The 23,415-nt window shown below is 39.9% G+C and overlaps 1 protein-coding gene across 4 annotated transcripts in view; it reads left to right on the top strand.

The window, feature by feature from the left end:
• Positions 1-4,611: 4,611 nt before the first annotated feature.
• The window catches only part of LOC133650829 (scavenger receptor cysteine-rich domain-containing group B protein), an 81,515-nt gene continuing 62,711 nt past the window's right edge, over positions 4,612-23,415 (top strand). For 2 of the 4 annotated variants that reach the window (XM_062048511.1, XM_062048507.1), the window contains exons 1-4: positions 4,612-5,098; positions 6,644-6,783; positions 16,573-16,605; positions 17,037-17,075. In XM_062048511.1, the coding sequence (XP_061904495.1) occupies positions 6,648-6,783; positions 16,573-16,605; positions 17,037-17,075 (208 nt within the window). In that variant the 5' untranslated portion in view covers positions 4,612-5,098; positions 6,644-6,647. Of the gene's footprint in view, positions 5,099-6,643; positions 6,784-11,550; positions 12,106-16,572; positions 16,606-17,036; positions 17,076-17,586; positions 17,715-17,861; positions 17,964-23,415 lie in introns of those variants that run through there. The other 2 variants (XM_062048510.1, XM_062048509.1) reach the window with 2 other exon arrangements.

Genomic DNA, 23,415 nt, shown 5'->3' with positions numbered 1-23,415 from the left:
TCCGGATTTAGATAAGGATACAAATCCAGGTACAATTGTTTTCGTTCATACCAGGAACAATTTTTTTTATTATACAGACAAATAATATAACGAAAACATGAAAATCGACAACAAACTGTCGGTTATTCATTGAAATAGCAAAAGTTTGTATGCAAACTACAATATGTGAAGCATTTTTTGGAACAATTCAATGAACACTTCAAAGTTATCGCTATCTCAGAAACATTGATAGATGCTAAAAAAGGAATAGATTTTGACCTGGAAGATTATGAACTAAATCATATCAAAATAACCAACAAAAACAGAGGGGAAATAGCTGTGTACGTGATGAAGAACTTAAACTACAAAGTGCTAAAAAATATGTCATTAGCTATTGATTATATCTTACAAGGTATATTAATTGAAATATGTCATGAAAAAAGCAAAAACGTACTAATCAGTTGTATATCTTGTATATAGATCGCCTAAGTCAAACATTGATACGTTTGAGAACTGGATTGAGGCAACTTTTATGAAATCAGTCAAAAAAAACTTTGTGGACACTTCAACATTGACTTCTTGAACCCAAACAAACAAAAGTCCATACATGACTTTATAGACATAATGTACAGCCTGAGTTTATATCCTAAAATCACAAAGCCAGAATCTCAGGACACAGCGCCACACTTATTGATAATATTTGTACTAATGATTTTGAAAATAATACCACAAGTGCTCTGCTAATATCCGACAGTGATCATCAGCCAGTTTTCATAATCTATGAAGGAAACTACAAGAAGAGGAACATTGATGACAAAAAGATATTTCAAAGAATATGCACAGAACAAAGTATGACAGCTTTCAAGACTGATCTGAAAGATCAAAGTTGGGACAATGTATACAGTGAAAATTATGTAGATGATGCATATGGCAATTTTGTTAATACTTTCGAGATGCTTTATGACAAACATTGTCCATTGAAACAACTTAGTAAGAAGCAAAAGGAAAAACAATCAACACCGGATGTGCTGAAAACAAAGTTTTGTTGTACTTGTGCAATGAAAATAAAGACCTACTTACCTACCTAAAAAAAAAGGACTGAAAAATGCTTGCAACAAAAAGAATACATTATATGAAACATTTGTAACACAGAGATCTACAGAGTCAGAAAACAAGTACACAACCCACAAGCTAACTGGCAAACTACGAACATAAAGAACAATTATTGGACCGGAACAAAAACAATATGAGCGCAACATGGGGCATCCTAAATTATTGAAAATGGTGCTAAGAAGGATTATCCTAAATACTTCTCAAATGTAAATGTAAAAAATTACAACTTATCACTTTCGTCTGGTACTGTTCCCCTAGCATTCAAAACAGTGGTTATTCACTCTTTGCTCAAAAGAGATAACATCTATTCTGACCTCATGGTGTCCCACCATCCCTTTACCTCAAGGAATCCTTGAAAAAATTGTTGCACAGCAGCTAAATGAACACTTAATGTCTAACAATCTCTGTGAATCCTTTCAGTCTGGTTTCAGGGAAAATCACTCTTCTGAGACTGCTCTCGCAAAAGTGACTAATGACCTTTGGCTAACTATGGATGCTGATGCTTCATCCGTGTTGCTGCTACTTGATCTCAGCGCCGCTTTCAATACCGTCGACCATAACATTCTATTAGCACGTATCAAAACATGCGGTATGTCAGACTTAGCGTTTTCTTGGTTTAACTCTTACTGTATCTTACTGACAGGATGCAGTGAATCTCCCATAACTACGTAACCTTGTAGTATGTTAAGCTAATGTGTGGAGTTCCACAGGGATTGGTTCTTGGCCCTGCACTCTTCAGCATTTATTTGCTGCCGCTAGGTGACCCATCCATCCATCCATTTTCTACCGCATGTCCCTCCTGGGGTCTCGGGGGGTGCCGGAGCCTATCCCAGCTGCACTCGGGCGGAAGGCGGGGTACTCCCTGGACAAGTCGCCACCTCATCGCAGGGCCAACACAGATGGACAGACAACATTCACACTCACAGTCAAACACCAGGGTCAATTTAGTGTTGTCATTCCACCAATCCCCAGGTGCATGTCTTTAGAAGTGGGAGGAAGTCGGAATGAAATCAAACAATGGATGTCCAGCCACTTTTTGCATCTTAACGCTAAGAAAATGGAAATGTTGATTATCGGTCCAGCTAAACACCGGCACTTATTTAATAATACCACCTTAACATTTGACAACAAAACAATTGTACAAAGCGACTCAGTAAAGAATCTCAGCATTATCTTCGACCCAACTCCCTGGTTTGAGTCACACATTCCATCCATCCATTTTCTACCGCTTGTCCCTTTTGGGGTTGCGGGGGGCGCTGGAGCCTATCTCAGCTGCATTCGGGCGGAAGGTGGGGTACACCCTGGACAAGTCGCCACCTCATCGCAGGGCCAACACAGATAGACAGACAACATTCACACTCACATTCACACACTAGGGAAAATTTAGTTGCCAATCAATCTATCCCCAGGTGCATGTTTTTGGAGGTGGGAGGAAGCCGGAGTACCCGGAGGGAACCCACGCAGTCACGGGGAGAACATGCAAACTCCACACAGAAAGATCCCGAGCCCGGGATTGAACTCAGGACCTTCGTATTGTGAGGCAGACACACTAACCCCTCTATCACCGTGCTGCCCTGAGTCACACATTAATAGTTATTTAAACAACTTTCTTTCATCGCCGTAATATCACTAAAATTCGATGCTGAGATCATTATTCATACGTTCGTTATGTCTTGTAGAATCTCGTGTACAATCAAATGATTACAGTTGGTGCAAAATACGGCTGCTAGACTTTTAACAAGGACAAGAAAGTTTGATCCTATTACGCCTATACTGTACTGGCTCCCTGTGCACTTAAGATGCGACTTTAAGGTTTCACTACTTACGTATACAATACTAAACGGTCTAGCTCTATCTTATCTTGCTGATTGTATTGTAACATATGTCCTGGCCAGAAATCTCCATTCTAAGAACTCTGGCTTAGGGATTCCCCGAGCCAGACAAAAGTCTGCGGGCTATAGAGCGTTTTCTATTTGGGCTCTAGTACTCTGGAATGCTCTACCGGCAACAGTTAAAGATGCTACCTCAGTAGTAGCATTTAAGTGCCATCTTAAAATTCATTTATACACCTTAGCCTTTAAATAGGTCCTTTTTAGACCACTTGATCTGCTGTCTCTCTTTTCTGCTCTGCCCCCTGTCCTGCGTGGAGAGGTTATCAGGTGACCACTGATCAGTTTCCATGGAGGAAGCGCTAGCTGTTCCAAGTAGGGACCCGAGATGGACCACTACTCTATGCATCAGTTGGTGATGTCTCTGCGCTGCAGACTTGTTTACATACAAGAGGATCCACTGCTGGCCTCACTTTGAACTGGACTCTCACGTTATTAACTGTAGCCACTCGGCATCCATTGCACCAGTCACCTAAGGGGGGGTTCCCACATCTGTGGTCCCTTCCAAGGTTTTGCGTTGTTCCCATTGGGTTGAGTTTTTCTGATGTTGGCCCTGATGTGGGATCTGAGCTGAGGATGTCGTTGTGGCTTGTGCAGCCTTTTGAGACATTTGTGTTTAAGGGCTACATAAGTAAACTTTGATTGATTGATTGAAGCGAGGAAATCAAACAAAGCACACATATGATTCAGTTTAAGAGACTGCTCAAACTACAAGTGTTCACAAAGTACAAAGAAAAACAATTATGATGAACATCTTGAACCTTTTAAAAAAAAAATGAGATGATTATTTATGTATTTGATATTAGTTTAATTTATTAACATTTAAAAAATGACTTCTGGGTATTTAGTGGGCTTTGTGTGCGCAATAGACAATTAGGATAGTTGGGATTTTGCTAATATTTAGTTACGACTCAGAATGCATAAACAACGAAAAACATATGTGTTCGTGTCTTACAAAAGGGTTGTTAATGATAGGCAAAATACACATAAAAAGTTCAGATCCCCCTTAGTAATTTTTCTACATCCTGTCAATGTGCTGATGCTGTGGCAAAAGTGAGAACATCCATATATGTCGGGAAAATGTAAATTTCAGCAAAAGTGGCTGGCTGGCTAACTTTTCAAAACCTGGTTAAAGCTAGTTGATAGTAAACCCAGAGAGGGATGCGTATGCTTTAGAAAGATACTAGGATGAGCATTATTATTTAGGTTTAAAATGATCCCCGTCATGGCTTGTTCCGCCACTGTACTGTACTGTTCTATAGTGTCCCACTAGGATACAGTATAATTTTAAAAGACCCTGAAAAAGCAGGAAGATCCCCTTTAATGTTTTTATGGATTTGTTGTTTTTAAAATTCTCTCTCTGTTTCTCACTATTTGGCTTTGGACTACAGTGAAAAGTGGAAAAAATCATCACATGATGTATTTTTCATTGATTTGTCCAAATGTGATTCACCCGTTTTCTTCTTTTGGGTGTGACAGTCTGGATTTTGTGCTGCACAAACTTGTTCTATCAGCTTTTAGTTGTTTTTTTGACCAGTGTGAATCCTTTGTTTTTTCAGAAGATAACAACTTGTAGAATTACACTTTAAGGAAAAGGTTTTCAGCAAGTAATTTTGTGTTACTGTTTCCACTCACCACTCCCACTCGCACACCAGACGCACGCACACCAGACGCACGCACACACACAGGGGATATGGGCAACAGTGTCTTCCAATGAGAGTCTGCAGGACGAGTAGATCAGGAAGAGGAGATGCAAGGTTACCAATGAAGTATTAGCTTTCCTTCTTTGTTAGGTTTTTTTGTGTGCGTGTGTGTGCCCCTCCTGCTTTTTAACGATAGGCGGGTACCGAGTGTGAGAACACTAACATAATACAATGATGTGCTATCTATTGTTTTACGTAATCTCTGTTACCAAAGCCATACATATTTATGGACACGCAGAAGCTGAGGAGATGAAACATCTAAGAGAAGAACTGTTGGAGATTTTTATTTTCTAGAGTCGTTATTTTGACAAAGTTTCTGTGTAATTTGTAGGACGTGGATTTTTTTTTTTAACCAAGCTCTTCGCACGCACATTTTTTGTTTATTTATAATTTGGGTGTCCACTTACACAACAGGTATGTATAATTTAATTTAATTACATTTGCTTTACAGTCCCATAAGTAAGAATGCATATTTCCTCACAAATTGTGACAAATTTTAAGACATGTTTTAAAAGATGTTGAGAGATGGATTTTCTGATTAACTGTATATGATTGTTAAAGGTGTATTATGTGTATATGATAACTCTGACATTATTATTAGTGTACTGTGTGCTTCCAGCATTTAAGATTTAATAATTTTCTTCATTCATCTTTTTGGTACGGTTAATAAAACTCAATTGACTTTACAGTTTAATGCTTAAAGTGCACATCTAATTTCACAGCATTTAAAAGCATATTATCTCGCTGGAACTTAATGTCAATATTGTATTTTCTGTGCTACATTATCCATTATGAATATGGAGCAGTTTCCTCTTTCACAACACAATTAAAACTGTTGTTTGAGTGGTTGGTTATATTTATACTTGCTTGTTTGTTGAATTAGAGCAAAATACAGTGGTTGAATTATATCATTCCAAATGCCCACACATAGCAGAGATTAGCTAAAGAGTGAAGGGCCCACTATCAGTGCTTCTCAAATGCAGCAGACCTTCTCTAGTCTAGGAGAGGAGAGGCGCCCCCACAGTGTCATCAGGTGCCAAAACGTTTTAGTGACAGATTACAGGAAGCAGTGTTTATGCCTGACGATGTGGCCTCAGAAAGCAGAAATGTCTTTTTGTGCCCCCTCAGCCTGGAATGTCTGCTATCTCCAGGGGCCAATATCAAATTCGCCTCTCATCATCAACCATACACATTCCAGTGTAAGGTCAGGGGGAATTATGATGGAAAAGAGGTATAACCCATGCTGAGCCATTTAATGGGAAAACATATTCTTCTGTCGGCGTTTGAGATGTTAATAAAAAGGACATTTGAAGCTCAATCCTTATTTTTAAATATATCTAAAACCAATCCAATGCAATCAATGTCAATATTTGCTAAGCTATCCGAAGACAACTCAGCTTTGTGAAGATTAGTGTAAAAAAAAGATCTCATTATTAATGAATTATTTCATTATTACAGTATGCCAAAAGGCCAATAAAAAAGGATATGTGGCCTGCACTTAGGATATGCCTGCATGATACACTCCGTCTGGCCATCCCTAACTCCCTCCATTTTAAACACACATTTTCTGGGTTCGACTTATGAAACTTGTCATGTTGGCTGCCCCTTCTACTATCTCCCGTGATTGCTGAGTGAATGCCGGTGAATACCAAAAATCTTAGTGTCTAGGGATTCTCCCACTATATGAAAAATCACAACACAGGTGACACCTGCGCCTTTCTTTCCACCCGTCCTCAATGCTGGGAAAACCCCCTCACTGCCTTGCATTTCATATCATCTCTAGGAACAATTTCATTTCATATTTTCCTAGTCTGCGCTTCATTCTGAACGCGATCATTAATACTTGCAAAAGCTGCAAGCACAATGGAGCACAGTGGAAATAGGGCAGACTAACGTGCCTGTTTTTTTGTAGAATATGTATGAGTTGATAGAACATTAAGGTGTGTGAATATGTTGCAGGCTGATGGTCGGTCAGGCAGCCATGCGAGGCCAGCGTGTGGTGGGGAACGTGTGCCGCTGTTGGAATCCCGCAATCTGCCTATTGGTGACCTTACTTGGATGCTGCATCTTGTTAGCTCTCAGTGTGTTGTTACAATTTGGTGAGTGGGCGAGGGTTTCCCTAAGGGTGGAACAAAATATTGATAATGCAATATAGACCATTGGTATACTTCATTGTATAGAGGTCAGCTATCACTAGCAAATGGACATTGGAAAGGTATTGAAAAAGTATATTTGTGTATTTGCATATTTCAATTATTGTATTTAGATTTTTTTCCCCCCACAATATATTGCTTATTGTAAAATGGCTGTAGTATGACATTGTATCAAAAACATCCTACGTTTTGGGTAGAGAGAGGTGCAAAGAGTTTGGGAAAAACCACAGCAAGGCCCCTTTAAAACAGTTCTTATACCAGGGGTCGGCAACCTTTACCACTCAAAGAGCCATTTTGGCAAGTTTCACAAATTAAAGAAAGTAATGGGAGCCACAAAAAAATTTCTAAAATTTAAAATGAAAAACACCGCATACAAAGCTTAAATGCTTTGTGCTATGTTAACCAGGGGTCTCCGACACACGCACCAGCACGCACTTTAATGTGGAAATTTGATGTTATACTTGCCAACCCTCTCATTTATCCCGGGAGACTCCCGAAATATCAGAGCGTGATGACACTGCAATTGGCACCCTCTGCGGTCTGCCCAAACAGCATACCTGCTCGACCACATGTAGAATGCGGTTTCAGTTTGCTCACGTAATTGACAGCAAGGCTACTACCTCAGCAGCCACACATCTTACACTGACGGTACCAATATCCAGAATCCCATGCAGCCCTAACTCTTCCGCTCAACCAACGCACGGAAGGGGGTGGGGGGGTTTGATGTGTGGGGGGATTTGGTGGTAGCGGGGGTGTATAATGTAGACCGGAAGAGTTAGGGCTGCATGGGATTCTGGGTAATGGTTGTGTTGTGTTTATGTTGTGTTACGGTGGGATGTTCTCCAGAAATGTATTTTTCATTCTTTTTTGGTGTGGGTTCACAGTGTGGCGCATATTTGTAACGTAACAATGTTAAAGTTGTTTGATATGGCTACCGTCAGTGTAAGCTGTGTGGCTGATGAGTAAGTATGCTTTGCTGTCCCCTGTGTGTGTAAGGAATAACAACATGCGGCTGGACTGGCACGCTATATGTAAATGCTATAGAGGACAATTACTGCAGTGCAATTAGGGCACGGCCTTTATTTAGTAATTAGAGTGTAAATAGGATTATTTTTTCCCTGGGAGAAATCTATGAGAGACCCTGAGATCCATAAGTCTCCTGGGAAAATCGGGGGGGTCGGCATGTATGTAGCTGAGCCGCATCAGAGTGGTCAAGGAGCCGCATGCGGCTCCGGAGCCGCGGGTTGCCGACCCCTGTCTTATACCATCTTGTCGATGTTGAGCTTTTCTCTGACAAAGAGAAATTACTGCATGTGAAATAATTTATTGTATATTTTGATTATACAGTATGTGGAACTATTAAAACATACATTCATGGCAAGTTTTAATAAGAGTAAGCTGGAAATACTAGAAATAACTACAATTTAAAGCACCCAAGGCAGGAGTATTCAAACTATTTCCATCGACGGCCACATACTGAATAGAATACTTGGGCCATTTTGATAATTTTCCATTTTGTAAACTGGTTGAAACAGTTTATAGGTGACAAAGCTTATTATCATCACTGTTACCATTATTTAAAAAAATGTCTTGTACCATTATCATGATGGAATGGGCAGGACTTTAGGCACTCAGACTGTGGCGATTTCTGAACTAAATAGCAAACTGGATAACATCTCGGAAAAGCTTTTCACCTTGCAAGGCAAAATTATGATCAATTTAAGGGCCAAGAAAGAACAAATTGAGTAGCCAAGGATTGGAATGTATTTACTCCCATTAAGCCAAACATCCTAATCTGCATTCTACCGGTTATGTACTAATATGCCTTTTTGTTCTTCCTTTCTATTTTTGCACATTTATTACTTTCCTTGTTTAATTAAATTTTTGCAGGCAAGTTAAAAATATCTGTTGGCCAAAAATGGCCTTGGGCCGTATTTTTGAACCCCCTGACCTAAGTATCTACACATTGGAGCTCAGTGGGATGGAAACTGAAAGCAAAGCTTCAAAGCTTTAACAATTTAAATACAATATGTGTTTTGCTTTAAAACCATTAATTATGTGTACTTATTTGTAGTCAAAGACTTAAGTTGATGAAGGGATATGAGTACCGTGAGAGGAATGACTCATGATGACCATAACTGGGGTTTAAACGGTGACAAACTGGGCGTTCCTGCTTGTGAATTCCCTGTAGATAAGGCCTTTTGTGTAAAGCTTGTGTGTTAGCAAGCTATTTTTCTGGCTCCAGGCAATATATTTTTTAATGCAGCAAGGATCCGTTTCACTGACAGCCTCGACAATACACAGTCCTAACATTAGGTGTATGCTGTCTTGTAAAAAGTAGTTGAAAGCAATACTTGAGTATAAAAATCTGACCAGACAATTATTAAAGTAAATGCCTTAAAGTAGCTGATGTAAAATGTACTTAAGTATTAGAAATAGAAGCATTTCAACAAAGTGAGTAGTTAAAATGTTGACATGTATTGTGTAAGGCAGCAGCTAACGATTATTTTTCTATCAATTAATCTATAGATTATTTTTTTGATTAATCGGTTAATCTATAGATTATTTTTTTTCGATTCATCGATAGATTATTTTTCCTTTTACCGATTATTTTTTTTATTTAAAACGAAGATGAAAAAATAAATGTGGGCCTGTTTTTTCAAAAGGCATGGCTTTTATTTACAAAAAAAAAGAAGTATGGCCACTCAGTCAACATTGACAACAACATGACAAAATATTCTGTAACAATGTAAACATTTAAAACTTTTAACATTTAACAAAATTAAAAGTAGCTTATTTGCTTTTTAATGTGCAAATATAAAAGTAAACATCCAGTGCAAATCTTAATATTCTGCAATAGTATAAGCATTTCAAAAGTAAAAGTATTGCTTATTTTGCTTTAAAATGTGCAAAAATAAAGATAAACATCCAATACAAAAAAGTGCAAAACGAAATATTCTGTAACAACAGTGTAAACATTTCAACAAAAGTGAAAGTATTGCTTATTTGCTAAAATGTGCAAAAATAAAGATAAACATCCAATACAAAAAAGTGCCAATCTAAATATTCTGGAGCACTGTAAACATTAAGTATTGCTTTTAAAATGTGCAAAATAAACATCCAGTCCAACACAGTACACAATAACCAATTCTACTCATTCCAGTGAGTGACTAACAGTTGTAATGAAGAAAGGTTAGCATGTCTACACGCTCTGGTTCTTTTCTTGTTTACAATATTCCCAGCAGCTGAAAGTAGGCGCTCAGAAGGGGTCGATGTGGCTGGAACTGAGAGCTAATTACCGGTAGCCTTCACCTCAAGCAAGGACTGCGAGTGAGCTGAGCTCCAGTTTATATTCCTAGAAGGTCAACGGGCTCATAGTGATGTTACTAGTAGTTGACTGGGAGGTGTTTATTATCATTTGGGGAGAGTCCGCTGCCCGATGCTCATCTGCTAAACACCTATCTGCTCCACGCTGAAGCGCTGACTACATGCGCTCTGAATACGCACTGCTGATTGGCTGATAACGCTTTGTATAACGCTTTGTGTGTACCAATCAGATGGTTGTGTGGGTGGGACAATGCTGCGTGCTGAGACAGAGGCAGCCGCAGAAGGAGCGAAGCAGCTTGTTAACACTTTAGCAGCTAAAGTTAGCTTTAGCTTAGAAACTCGTTCGGTACACCCCCGTACCGAACCGAAAGCCCCGTACCGAAACGGTTCAATACAAAACACGTACCGTTACACCCCTAGCAGATACAAATGACACATTCATGTTTTTGTGTAATGATGACAACGTATACTCGCGCGGACGATTGACTAGTTGATGGTTTTCTTTTCAAATGTTCGTTAATAGCCATTGTGCTGCTATGATAGACCCATTTCCGCTCGACACAGTGTGCATACAACAACATTATTAGGCTGTGTATTGAAATACTCCCACACTTTTGAACACTTTTGGCGTGATTTTTTCCCCCTCGCTCGCACAGTCTGCTTTGCGCTCCGCCATGACGGTAGTGTGACGTAAATATGCGACGCGTCGACGCACAAAAACGGCTTAGACGTATTTACGTAACCGATGACGTCGACTACGTCGACTCGTCGTTTCAGCCTTAGTATTGTGGCTTCCTTACACAAAAAAACTATATCATAATATTCAGGTTTAAACTTGTTAAACAATGAACTTGTACCGTCATTTGCTCTCTCTTGTACACTCTGTGTGTTAGCTTGTTTTTAACAGAAACTACATCTAGTAAGCGGAACCTTTTACTCCACAGTACAAAAATAATTCTTAGTTCAGCACTGTCCTTTGTTTCAATCTTTGGCAAAAACAAAGCTTATCTCTGAAGGCTTTGGATTTTTCTAAATGACCCTCCAGATCTTTCCTCTAGAGCAGGGGTCCCCAAACTTTTTGACTCGGGGGCCGCATTGGGTTAAAAAAAAAAAAAAAAAAAAAAAAAATATATATATATATACATTGTCTTTATAATCCGTTTTGTCAATTAACATCAATTGACATTGATGTTCATCAACATTTAACATTTTCACGTTATCGATGGGAAAATTCATTTTTAGACAATATGGTTTGCCTGAGCGGCTAGGAGACACCAAGAGTAACAAGCGGTAGAAAATGAATTAGAAAGGAAAGATTTAAAAAAAAAAAAAAAAAAAAAAATTAACTTGGGACTTCCTGTGGGCCGGATTTTGGATGCTGGGGGGCCGGATCCGGCCCGCGGGCCGTAGTTTGGGGACCCCTGCTCTAGAGTGTCCCAAGCAGCGTAGTATGTAAAGCTGAAACGATTCCTCGAGTAACTCGAGTAATTCGATTACAAAATATATTCGAGGAATTTTTGCTGCCTCGAAGAGTTATTCATTTTTTTTTACTGCATTTTGCCTTGTTTAGTAAACAGTAGTCTAAGCTCACGTTTCGTTTCACACGGACTGTTTAGGTATTGCACAGCGTGTTTACGTCACAGATCATACGCCCCCTGCACTGCACAACACCGCTCTTTTAAATAAGCTTGAGTTTAGAAAACGTTTTCGCCGACATAACTCGCAATGGCAGACGCCGCAGAAAGCAGTGGACAAGAGCGATAGCAAAACGAGGGAATTAAGAAGCGACAAAAGTTGTCTAAGGTGTGGGAACAAGTCCCACTAAAATCAGAGGAAAACGCAGTAGTATGCAAACATGCTAAGTGTAGACCGCATACCACAAGTTCGATGCTCTAGCACCTGTCGAGAAAGCATCCGATTTGAGGGACGCCCGGAGGCGAGGTAAGTCATCTATTAAATGTAAACGCAAAAGTTGTGTTAGTAAAATAAATATTCATCATGATAACCAGGATGTGTTTTTTCACTCCCGCAAAGTCATTAAATGCTGCCAAAAGGTGTTGAAAACTAACAACGCTATCCGAGCTGTCGTGTTCAATTAGCCTTTCATTAGTAACCACGCGAAAGTAGTCGTGCAAAGTTATTCGGGTTATTCAAGTCATGCAACCACATTCTACCTAGATTGCTTGCACTTGCACCCACTATAGTCTCTATAGCATAGGTGCCGATCTACATTTCTGCCAGTGGGTGCTCGGACGGGCGGTAATTCTGACGCTACTTTTCTGAGCATGCGCGGTTTTTGCTTGGTGGTGACTCACCACTGGTTGCACATTTCAAATGCAGTATTAAAGGCACTGAAATGCGATTTTCTTATTTAAACGGGGATAGCAGGTCCATTCTATGTGTCATACTTGATAATTTCGCGATATTGCCATATTTTTGCTGAAAGTATTTAGTAGAGAACATCTACGATAAAGTTCGCAACTTTTGGTCGCTGATAAAAAAAGCCTTGCCTGTACCGGAAGTAGCAGACGATATGCGCGTGACGTCACCGGTTGTGGAGCTCCTCACATCTGCACATTGTTTACAATCATGGCCACCAGCAGCGAGAGCGATTCGGACCGAGAAAGCGACAATTTCCCCTTTAATTTGAGCGAGGATGAAAGATTTGTGGATGAGGAAAGTGAGAGTGAAGGACTAGAGGGCAGTGGAAGCGATTCAGATAGAGAAGATGCTGTGAGAGGCGGGTGGGACCTGATATTCAGCTGGGAATGACTAAAACAGTAAATAAACACAAGACATGTATATACTCTATTAGCCACAACACAACGAGGCTTATATTTAATATGCCACAAATTAATCCCGCATAACAAACACCTCCCCCCTCCCGTCCATATAACCCGCCAATACAAATCAAACACCCGCACAACACACTCAATCCCACAGCCCAAAGTACCGTTCACCTCCCCAAAGTTCATACAGCACATATATTTCCCCAAAGTCCCCAAAGTTACGTACGTGACATGCACATAGCGGCACGCACGTACGGGCAAGCGATCAAATGTTTGGAAGCCGCAGCTGCGTACTGCGTTACACATACAAATTAAACAAAACGCTTATGGCAACATTCTGGTTGCGTACTCACGGTACCGCATCTGCGTATCCAACTCAAAGTCCTCCTGGTAAGAGTCTCTGTTGTCCCAGTTCTTCACAGGCCAATGGTAAAGCTTGACTGTCATCTTTTGGAAATGTAAACAATGAAACACCGGCTACGTGTTTGTGTTGCGGAAAACACCGCTTCCCACCTACAGCTTTCTTCTTTGCTGTCTCCATTGTTCATTGAACAAATTGCAAAAGATTCACCAACACAGATGTCCAGAATACTGTGGAATTTTGCGATGAAAACAGACGACTTAATAGCTGGCCACCATGCTGTCCCAAAATGTCCTCTACAATCTGTGACGTCACTCGCAGGCGTCATCATACCGAGACGTTTTCAGCAGGATATTTCGCGCAAAATTTAAAATTGCACTTTAGTAATCTAACCCGGCCGTATTGGCACGTGTTGCAATGTTAAGATTTCATCATTGATAAATAAACTATCAGACTGCGTGGTCGGTGTTAGTGGGTTTCAGTAGGCCTTTAAAGGCACTACCTAATCCACTTTTTAGGTTTGATATAATGAAAACTGTTCTTGTTTTATTTTTGATACTAAGAATATAGTTGTATCTTAACTTTCTCAGGGAATATTAATTTTGAACTAATTTTATATATATATATATATATATATATATATATATATATATATATATATATATATATATATATATATATATATATATATGTATGTGTGTGTTTTCATCTCAGACATGTTATGGCAAAATTAACATTGATTACTATTTTGCATGCAAAGAATGCAATGAACTGTATTGCATTCTTAAAATTTAAAACTGTTGTCATTATTAAGTGGTTTGTCTTTTTGTATTGTTTATGTTGTAAACAGCTCAGCGGATTCGCGTGGAGAAACCACGATTTAAACGGCACTGTATAATAATCATCTCGAGAGACAATAACTTTGTTTATGCGGTCACACCACACAGCACGTAGGGCTGTGAGTGCACCTGTTTTTATTAGCACACACAAATTGGCACAATCAACCACGGACGCATTTCAGCTGTGAATGTCAGCCTTCAATAATGAAAACAGGCGTTTAGGAAATAAAAGATAATTAGGCCAAACGCAGTAATGGAGGGCACATTTTAACATGTATAATTAAACCTTACTTAAGCAAAAATATTGCTGCACCAAATAATAATATAAATCCATTTAATAAAGTCAAAATACAAATAAGGCATCAAGAGAAGTATCCCACACTTCTCTTTTGTAAAGAAAATTTGCAGATGGGCATCTACATCAACAAATGATTTGCCTGAGAAGCTGGACAGGACACAATATATATATATATATATATATATATATATATATATATATATATATATATATATATATATATATATATATATATATATATATATATATATATATATATATATATATATATATATGTACACACACACTAGTGTTCAAAAGTTTGGGGTCACCCAAACAATTTTGTGGAATAGCCTTCATTTCTAAGAACAAGAATAGACTGTCGAGTTTCAGATGAAAGTTCTCTTTTTCTGGCCATTTTGAGCGTTTAATTGACCCCACAAATGTGATGCTCCAGAAACTCAATCTGCTCAAAGGAAGGTCAGTTGTGTAGCTTCTATAACGAGCTAAACTCTTTTCAGATGTGTGAACATGATTTCACAAGGGTTTTCTAATCATCAATTAGCCTTCTGAGCCAATGAGCAAACACATTGTACCATTAGAACACTGGAGTGATAGTTGCTGGAAATGAGCTTCTATACATCTATGTAGATATTGCACCAAAAACCAGACATTTGCAGCTAGAATAGTCATTTACCACATTAGCAATGTATACAGTGTATTTGTTTAAAGTTAAGACTAGTTTAATGTTATCTTCATTGAAAAGTACAGTGCTTTTCCTTCAAAAATAAGGACATTTCAATGTGACCCCAAACTTTTGAATGGTAGTGTATATATATATAATTTATTTTATTCTATTTTTAAAGCAAATATATGATTTATTTGATTACTCGATTATTCGATCGGGATATTCGATAGAATACTCGATTACTAAAATATTCCATAGCTGCAGCTCTAGTGGTATGCTAAGTCTGTTCTCAGTAGGAACTAACTTTTGACAGCCTTTCTTGTGGGTCAAGCAATACACTTGCGAAGGTAGTAAATATTCTCACTCACTGACATGTCCCTTCTTTCAATCAGCATTTGAAACATTTTTCAAGTGTACTTGATGGGATCGCCATTAAAAACTGTGGACTCTGGAATTTGTAGACTGCTAAAATTGATGGACTCAGCCAAATCTTTAGCCAATGCTGTGGTGCTGTCTTCTTGTGTGACCTTGGTTGTTAAATTCCCTCTTTTGGTGTCTTTTAACATACTGAATGGCTTTGCACTTGGATTGAGGTTGAAAGTCGCAATCTTTGGTTAAGATTTTCAAGTTAATTTCTTTCATGTTCCATTTCTTCAATGGCATTCGGAATGGCTACCGTTTCAATTACTTCTGCTGCTGTTTCTTGTCTTTTGACAGACAACTTGTTTGAGTGGCTTGAAAGTCCACTGCTTTGGGACTTTGTAACACTGCAAACCTTAACACTGAGCCAGTTTTACTCCAGCGCACTGATTTTCTTTCTAAATCTTTTTCTTGTTTTACTCTGCTGTAAGGTGTATTTTGCTTGTTGCATGATTTTCTTCGACACTGCGTAACATGTGTCTACTCTGCTGCGAGTGTCTCCATCAGGAGTTTCAAGATGCAAAGCTGTCCTTTCACCTATTTCACTTCGCCAGATGTATGTTGGATTTGAACAATATGTTCATAAAAGTAGTAATTTTCTTTCAGAAATGGAATGGAGGGAAAGTGAAAATAGTCAGACATACTATAAATAATGAGGTGAAGTACAGATGTGTAAAAAAATGTACTGAGGTACAGTAAAAAAAAGTATTTGTACTTTACAACACTGCATATACGAGTTTAATCTATTAAGAGCCCATCAAAATTTTGTTTAAAAACAACAATTGCTCTGTTTGGCGCTTAATAATGTGTTTATGATTTTGGTTATAGTTTGCAGCACTGTGCAACTCAAACTAGACACCTTAGTTTGTTGTCTCTCTGTCTTGCTATCAGAAACCCTTTTTTATCTGCATATCAGCACTAGATTATGATATTGTGGTTGTTGAGTAAACACAAAGATCAAAGTATAAAAGTTCATTTTTTTCTCTTCTAACAGTAAATAGTAATTTGTGTTTTGTCCTTTATTCTAATTTCAGGAGACATGAAAGTAAACCGACGGGCTGTATCCAGTAAGTCACTTTCTGGTTTTGAATGTTCATTAAACTAGGAATAGTGGCCCTGAAACACTGACACCAGACAGATGAGTACCGCTTTATAGCTCAATGCTAATATTGTATCCCATGTGAAATGTATGTTTTAAAATACAAACATAATATGAAATGACCTAATGTTCTTAGGTGTGATGTATTCTATAACAAAATGCCTCGGAAGTGTTTGTGAAATGCTGAAACCGAATACACAATTCTTCAGGTGCTAGTACATCTATTAAACAGAGCCAGAAACAGGTTCCTTTACAAAACATCTACAGCAACTATACGGCACATGGAAGTGGTGACTCATTTCTGAATGACGTTTGTTTCATTTTACAGACAATTGGCTTTTTTCTTGTTACTTGATCATGTTCTTACTGTCCCATATCTTCTCCTATTGCCTGTTTCAGCCAATAACTTGCTATCCCCAGTGAGGAAGCATTACTATGGTAAGCATGAATTAAAATAGGTGCACCTACATACACACACCTGCCCCAGAATCTAATTTCCGGGGTAAAAAACATTACAACGTCAAGGTCAAACGAAAGAATGTAGTCAGTGAGTCCTATTAGTTATTTTTAAACAAGGTCACACATGTTCACTAACTTTCTCAACGTCTGTATCGTTCACATTCACACCTAAGGAAAGAAATATGGCTTTTTGTGTAGCCATTCAATGAAAAGACTATCACCTCTCCCAGAAGGCAACATATCATTAAATTACATCCAATCAGTTGCATGTTGAGACAGTGTATTGTAGGCTGTTTTACCTCACGTAGTTCAAGTAACCCAATTCTGATCATTTTACTCCACATGACCCAGTTTGAATGTATGTCATAGCAGTGTAAGCTGCGGTGTTTTCCCATTGTTGGGATGTTTCTCCTGTCTTGCATAAGTTGTCCAGGTTTCGGTGCCATACAGCAGCGTGCAGATGACACAGGTGTTGTACACTACCATCTTGGTCACAAGAGTCAGCTTCGGGTTCGTCCACACCCGTGTTGCAAGGCGAGCAAGTGTGGTGGCTGCCTTCCCGATTCGTTTATCAACCTCAGCGTCAAGGGAGAGGTTGTCGGTGACTGTTGAGCCGAGGTATGTGAACTGCTGGACGACGTCGAGTTGGTAGTTGTCGATGTAGATGGCTGGCTGTGACTCTGACTGTTAAGTAAAAGTCCTTGCAGGCCTGGGAGAAACGGATCACCAGGGACTGTAATTATTGCTCTGTGTGTGTTGCTATAGCCGCATCGTCCGCAAATAGCATGTGTCTGACGAGAACATCGCAAGTTTTGGTCTTGGCCCAGAGACGGGAGGGGTTGAAGAGCCGTCTGATCCAACTCGCAGGTAGATTCCTTCGGTTGACGTGCCGAATGCATGCTTGAGCAACAGAGCGAAGAAGATGCTGAAAAGTATTGGAACGAGGACAGCCTTGTTTGACGCCGCTAATGATGCTGAAAGGTTTGGATGAGCTGCCGTTGAAATGTACTGTCCCCTTCACCTGTGTGGAAGGACTCGATCAAGCTTTTGAGTTTGGGTGGGCAGCCAATCTTGGAGAGAACCTTGAAAAGTCCATCCCTACTGACCAGGTCAAATGCTTTGGTGAGGTCGATAAAGGTGATGTACAGGGGGACATGCTGTTCTCCGCACTTCTCTTGTAGTTGTCTCAAGCAGAATACCATTCTATGGTAGGTCTTTTGGCGTGAAAACCACATTGAGACTCCGAGTAGACTCGGTCAGACCATTTCTGCAGACGGATCAAGATGACCCTTGCGAAGACTTTGCAAACAACGCTGAGGAGGGAGATGCCTCTGTAGTTGTTGCAGTCACTTCTCTCTCCCTTGTTCTTGTAGAGGGTGATGATCTTTGCGTCCCTCATGTCATGCGGCACAGCCCCTTCTTCCCAACACTGGCATAAGACCTGGTGCAGCGGAAGTAGTAGGGTGGTTTTGCAGTTCTTGATAAGGGTCAGGTGGAATACCATCACTGCAGGGGGCTGTGCCCGAGGCTAGGCTGTCAATGGCCTTACTGAGCTCTTCGAGTGGTGGCTCGGCGTCAAGGTCTTCCATGGTTGGCAGGCACCCGATGGCATCAATTACTATTACCTATTCAGATAATATCAATATTTCTTACCATTAAATATTTCTACAAAGTCTGTCAGCTGCCACTCAAAGTGTTGATGACAAATCCCAGTCACTTCGGTTGTGTCCTTAATAAATAATAATAATAATAATAATGGATTAGATTTATATAACACTTTTCCTGACACTCAAAGCGCTTCACAGAGAAGTGAGAACCGATCATTCATTTTTACAACTCATTCATTTATCCGGTGTGAGCGGCACCTGGGGCAAGGGTGAAGTGTCCTGCCCAAGGACACAACGGCAGCGATTTTGGATGGTAAGAGGCGGGGAGCGAACCTGCAACCCTCAGGTTTCTGGCACAGCCGCTCTACCCACTATGCCAAGACACTTTACCCTTGCTCCTGATATGTCGTGGTTAGGGCCTTGTATGGCAACTCAAGCCATCAGTGTGTGAATGTGGAAATAGTGTCAAAGCGCTTTGAGTACCTTAGTAGTAATATATATATATATATATATATATATATATATATATATATATATATATATATATATATATATATATATATATATATATATATATATATATATATATATATATATATATATATATATATATATATATATATATACTTAATAGCTATAATTCAAATATATCCACGCTAAAAGCATACAGACAATGTAATGTTTGATTGAGACTTTTATTAGTAGGTTGCACAGTGAAGTACATATTCCGTACAATTGACCACTAAATGGTAACACCCGAATAAGTTTTTCAACTTGTCCACTTAAATTGATTCATGATACAGATATATACTATCATATATACTATCATCATAATACAGTCATCACATAAGATAATCACATTGAATTATTATTATGTAAAGATAACAAGCATGTCTGTGTGCAAGTGAATGTATTTTGCTTCAAAAATTAGACAATCCAATCCTCACACTCTTCCTATGTAATATATGTCATAAATTAAATCCACAAGCTAACTTTGTACTGTATAATGAAACTGACTCCAACTATCATGTCCTTAAACTAGCTAGGAGTAGTAAAACAAGCAAGCAACAGTCTGTATGTAAACTAGTGACTCGACAAGCTGGCAAACTAAAAATGAACATGGATATAGTTCGATGGGTATTATGAACTAGTTTCATTCGACAATTGCCCAGAACAAAACAAAAGTTTCAAATGACGCACTGTTGGCTAATGGCTAACTAGCTATATATGCTATGTTAGCCTAGCAACCAACAAGCCTCAATATAAAGGTAGTACTTTACTAGGTAACACAGTAACACAACACAGACAGTGTGAATTGAAAATTTAAGAGGACAACCTTTTAAAGCCGTTTGAAAGTCAAAGTTTTTGTGTTCAAGCATGGCACCATGTGTGTTTCCTTTCATGTTCTTTGACATCTTAAGGCGATGATGTCACAAGCTCTAGGCCCAATGCCTTGGCACATTTTTCAGCAATAAAATTGAGTTTGACAGGATCAATTAATGCAGAGATTCAAGAAAATCAATTTTGTGTTGTAAAATTAATGTTTAAAAGAACAAAAAATGAGTTAAAAAGAAAAACATATTTTGACTATATGAAACTGAAATAGTCAAAAAATAAATCAACGTAATTTGCAATACAAAAACCAGTTCACAAACTTAAGTTCAATGAACTATACCTCTGCACGAGTTTTTACAGTGTATGTATGTACAGTATGTATGTATGAATATACGTGTCTATGTGCGTATGTATGTATGTTTGCATGTACAATATGTTTGTCGCTCAGTATGTGCGGGAGCCAAAGTACAACCCCAGCCACCCACAAAGTCCAACCCAAAACAGCGGGTGCGGTACACAGGAGACAACCAGCCCTCAAGCCAGTAAGAGACCACACCCCACGCGGGCAGAAAAACGGTACGTTCTCCCCCGAGGGGCCCAGAGACTCCCCTCAGCCGGACGGGAAGACCGTCCCGCCCAACAAGCAACCTCGGAATCCACCGTCCACCGAGAATCTGCCGATCCATCCCCCCGACAGGTCTGGCTGAGCGCCGCCACCCCATGGACAACCCAAGACAAGCCCACACCCAGACGACAGGACGATATTGGGCGTGAAGGACGACACAGCAGAGCGCAAGGGAGGCCCGGCAACACCCGACAAGCCAACCATCATGACGACAAACAAAAACAAAACTGGCAAGTTCGCCAGCCCCGACAACCACCATGCGCATACGCCGCCACGGATTCAGCACCCACGGGCGTCTGCACCACAAACAAACGGCAGCAAAGACAACCGCTGCAAACCCTCCGACAGCTAGCACCATTGAGAAACTGCGACCGACAATCACACGCCAACAAAACCATGGAGACCAACTAGCACCGGTCCGCTAGCCATCTTAAACGCAAACAAACATCGATGCCATACCCCACCAAGACACTCCACTCCCCAATCTTAAACCCGCAAAAACACATCACCGCCAAACGCAGCCATAGCACCCACACCAAACAAAAAGGCTGCGCTACACCCGCACCAAGTCATCAATACACACCCCACAGCGCGAAGCCGAAACAGATGGACACTGACCCCACCCAACAAGAAGTAAACCCACACGAAGCAAAACAACCCAATCCACATCCATAAAAAAAACAAAACGAAAAACACTCCAAAACGTCAAAAACCAAAGCAGAAGAAGACAAACACACAGACAAAAACACCACAGTCCCCATGAAACCAGAACAACACCCGATGACCCCTTCACCAAGAAACCCTACTGCGTGGCTACTCAACTCAGTCATCCAAAAAAAATATTAAAAAAACAAACGCACAGCCCGGCTAAAAGACCCCAACTCATGCACAACCAACCCAACAATGGGAACTGCGACAATCCTGGTCACAACTGCTCCATCCAGCCATCCCACCCATCTCCCCGGCCGTGTATACCTGAAGGTCCCCAACCCCCTCCCCAACAGAGACAGAACACATCCCACTGCCACTGGCCGTGATCTCACCCAGGCGAAAAACTGCCCACAGACCGAGCACGCCTCACCCTCACACCATCAGCACGGGGTTGGCATGCTGGCAAAGAGTTGACAATTGGGGTGACAGTTAGTTCGAGAATCAATTCTCGATTCAACATGATTCTCGATTCAAACAGATTCTTGCAATGTATTATTTGTCTTTATAATAAAACCTTTTCAAAACAAGTTACAGGTTACAAAAACGTTTTAAATAAAAAGAAAAAAATCTATTTTTGAAAATTATGAATGGATTTAAAATCAGAATAATCAGAATTCGGATGGGAATCGATTTTTTTCAACACCTCTAGAAAATATCCTCTTGACCATGTGAGGGTAAGAGTAACATATCATTTCACAACATCATTTGAGACTAATCACAAGAAATAAATGTAATCCCTTAAAAAAATAAAATAAGTAAATTAATAAATTGATGTAAAAAAAAGTTTATTTCTCACCAAAAAGGGGTTTGCAACCCAGACTTAAAGGCCTACTGAAATGAAATGTTTTTATTTAAACGGGGATAGCAGATCCATTCTGTGTGTCATACTTGATCATTTCGCGATATTGCCATATTTTTGCTAAAAGGATTTAGTAGAGAACAACGACGATAAAGGTCGCAACTTTTGGTCGCTGATAAAAAAAAGCCTTGCCTATACCGGAAGTAGCGTGACGTCACAGGAGGAAGGACTCCTCACACTTTCCCATTGTTTACAATGCAGCGAGAGAGATTCGGACCGAGAAAGCGACAATTACCCCATTAATTTGAGCGAGGATGAAAGATTCGTGGATGAGGAAAGTGAGAGTGAAGGACTACAGTGCAGTGCAGGACGTATCTTTTTTCGCTCTGACCGTAACTTAGGTACAAGGGTTGGATTCCACACTTTCTCCTTTTTCTATTGTGGATCACGGATTTGTATTTTAAACCACCTCGGATACTATATCCTCTTGAAAATGAGAGTCGAGAACGCGAAATGGACATTCACAGTGACTTTTATCTCCACGACAATACATCGGCGAAGCACTTTAGCTACTGAGCTAACGTGATAGCATCGGGCTCAAATGCAGATAGAAACAAAATAAATAAACCCCTGACTGGAAGGATAGACAGAAGATCAACAATACTATTACACCATGGACATGTAAATACACGGTTAATAATTTCCAGCTTGGCGAAGCTTAACAATGCTGTTGCTAACGACGCCATTGAAGCTAACTTAGCTACGGGACGGCAGCGGCAGCGGGCGTTGTAGCTTTCGACGACACCCCGGCCGCCATCAGAGTCGGCAAGAAACATATATTTCCCCAAAGTTACGTACCTGACATGAACATAGCGACACGCACGTACGGGCAAGCGATCAAATGTTTGGAAGCCAAAGCTGTACTCACGGTAGCGCGTCTGCTGTCCACCTCAAAGTCCTCCTGGTTGTGTTACTGTAGTCCGCCGCTAATACATTGATCGCACCTACAGCTTTTTTCTATGCAGTCTCCATTGTTCATTAAACAAATTGCAAAAGATTCACCAACACAGGTGTCCAGAATACTGTGGAATTTTGGGATGAAAACGGAGCTTTTTTGTATTGTATTCAATGGGGTACCAATACTTCCGTATCAACCATTGACGTCACGCGCATACGTCATCATACATAGACGTTTTCAAACGGAAGTGTGGCGGGAAATTTAAAATTGCACTTTATAAGTTA

This window comes from Entelurus aequoreus, linkage group LG05 (assembly GCF_033978785.1).
Source record: "Entelurus aequoreus isolate RoL-2023_Sb linkage group LG05, RoL_Eaeq_v1.1, whole genome shotgun sequence".
Lineage (NCBI taxonomy): Eukaryota > Metazoa > Chordata > Actinopteri > Syngnathiformes > Syngnathidae > Entelurus > Entelurus aequoreus.
Note: the sequence above shows the minus strand (reverse complement) of the source record. Positions and strands in the feature narration are given on the sequence as shown.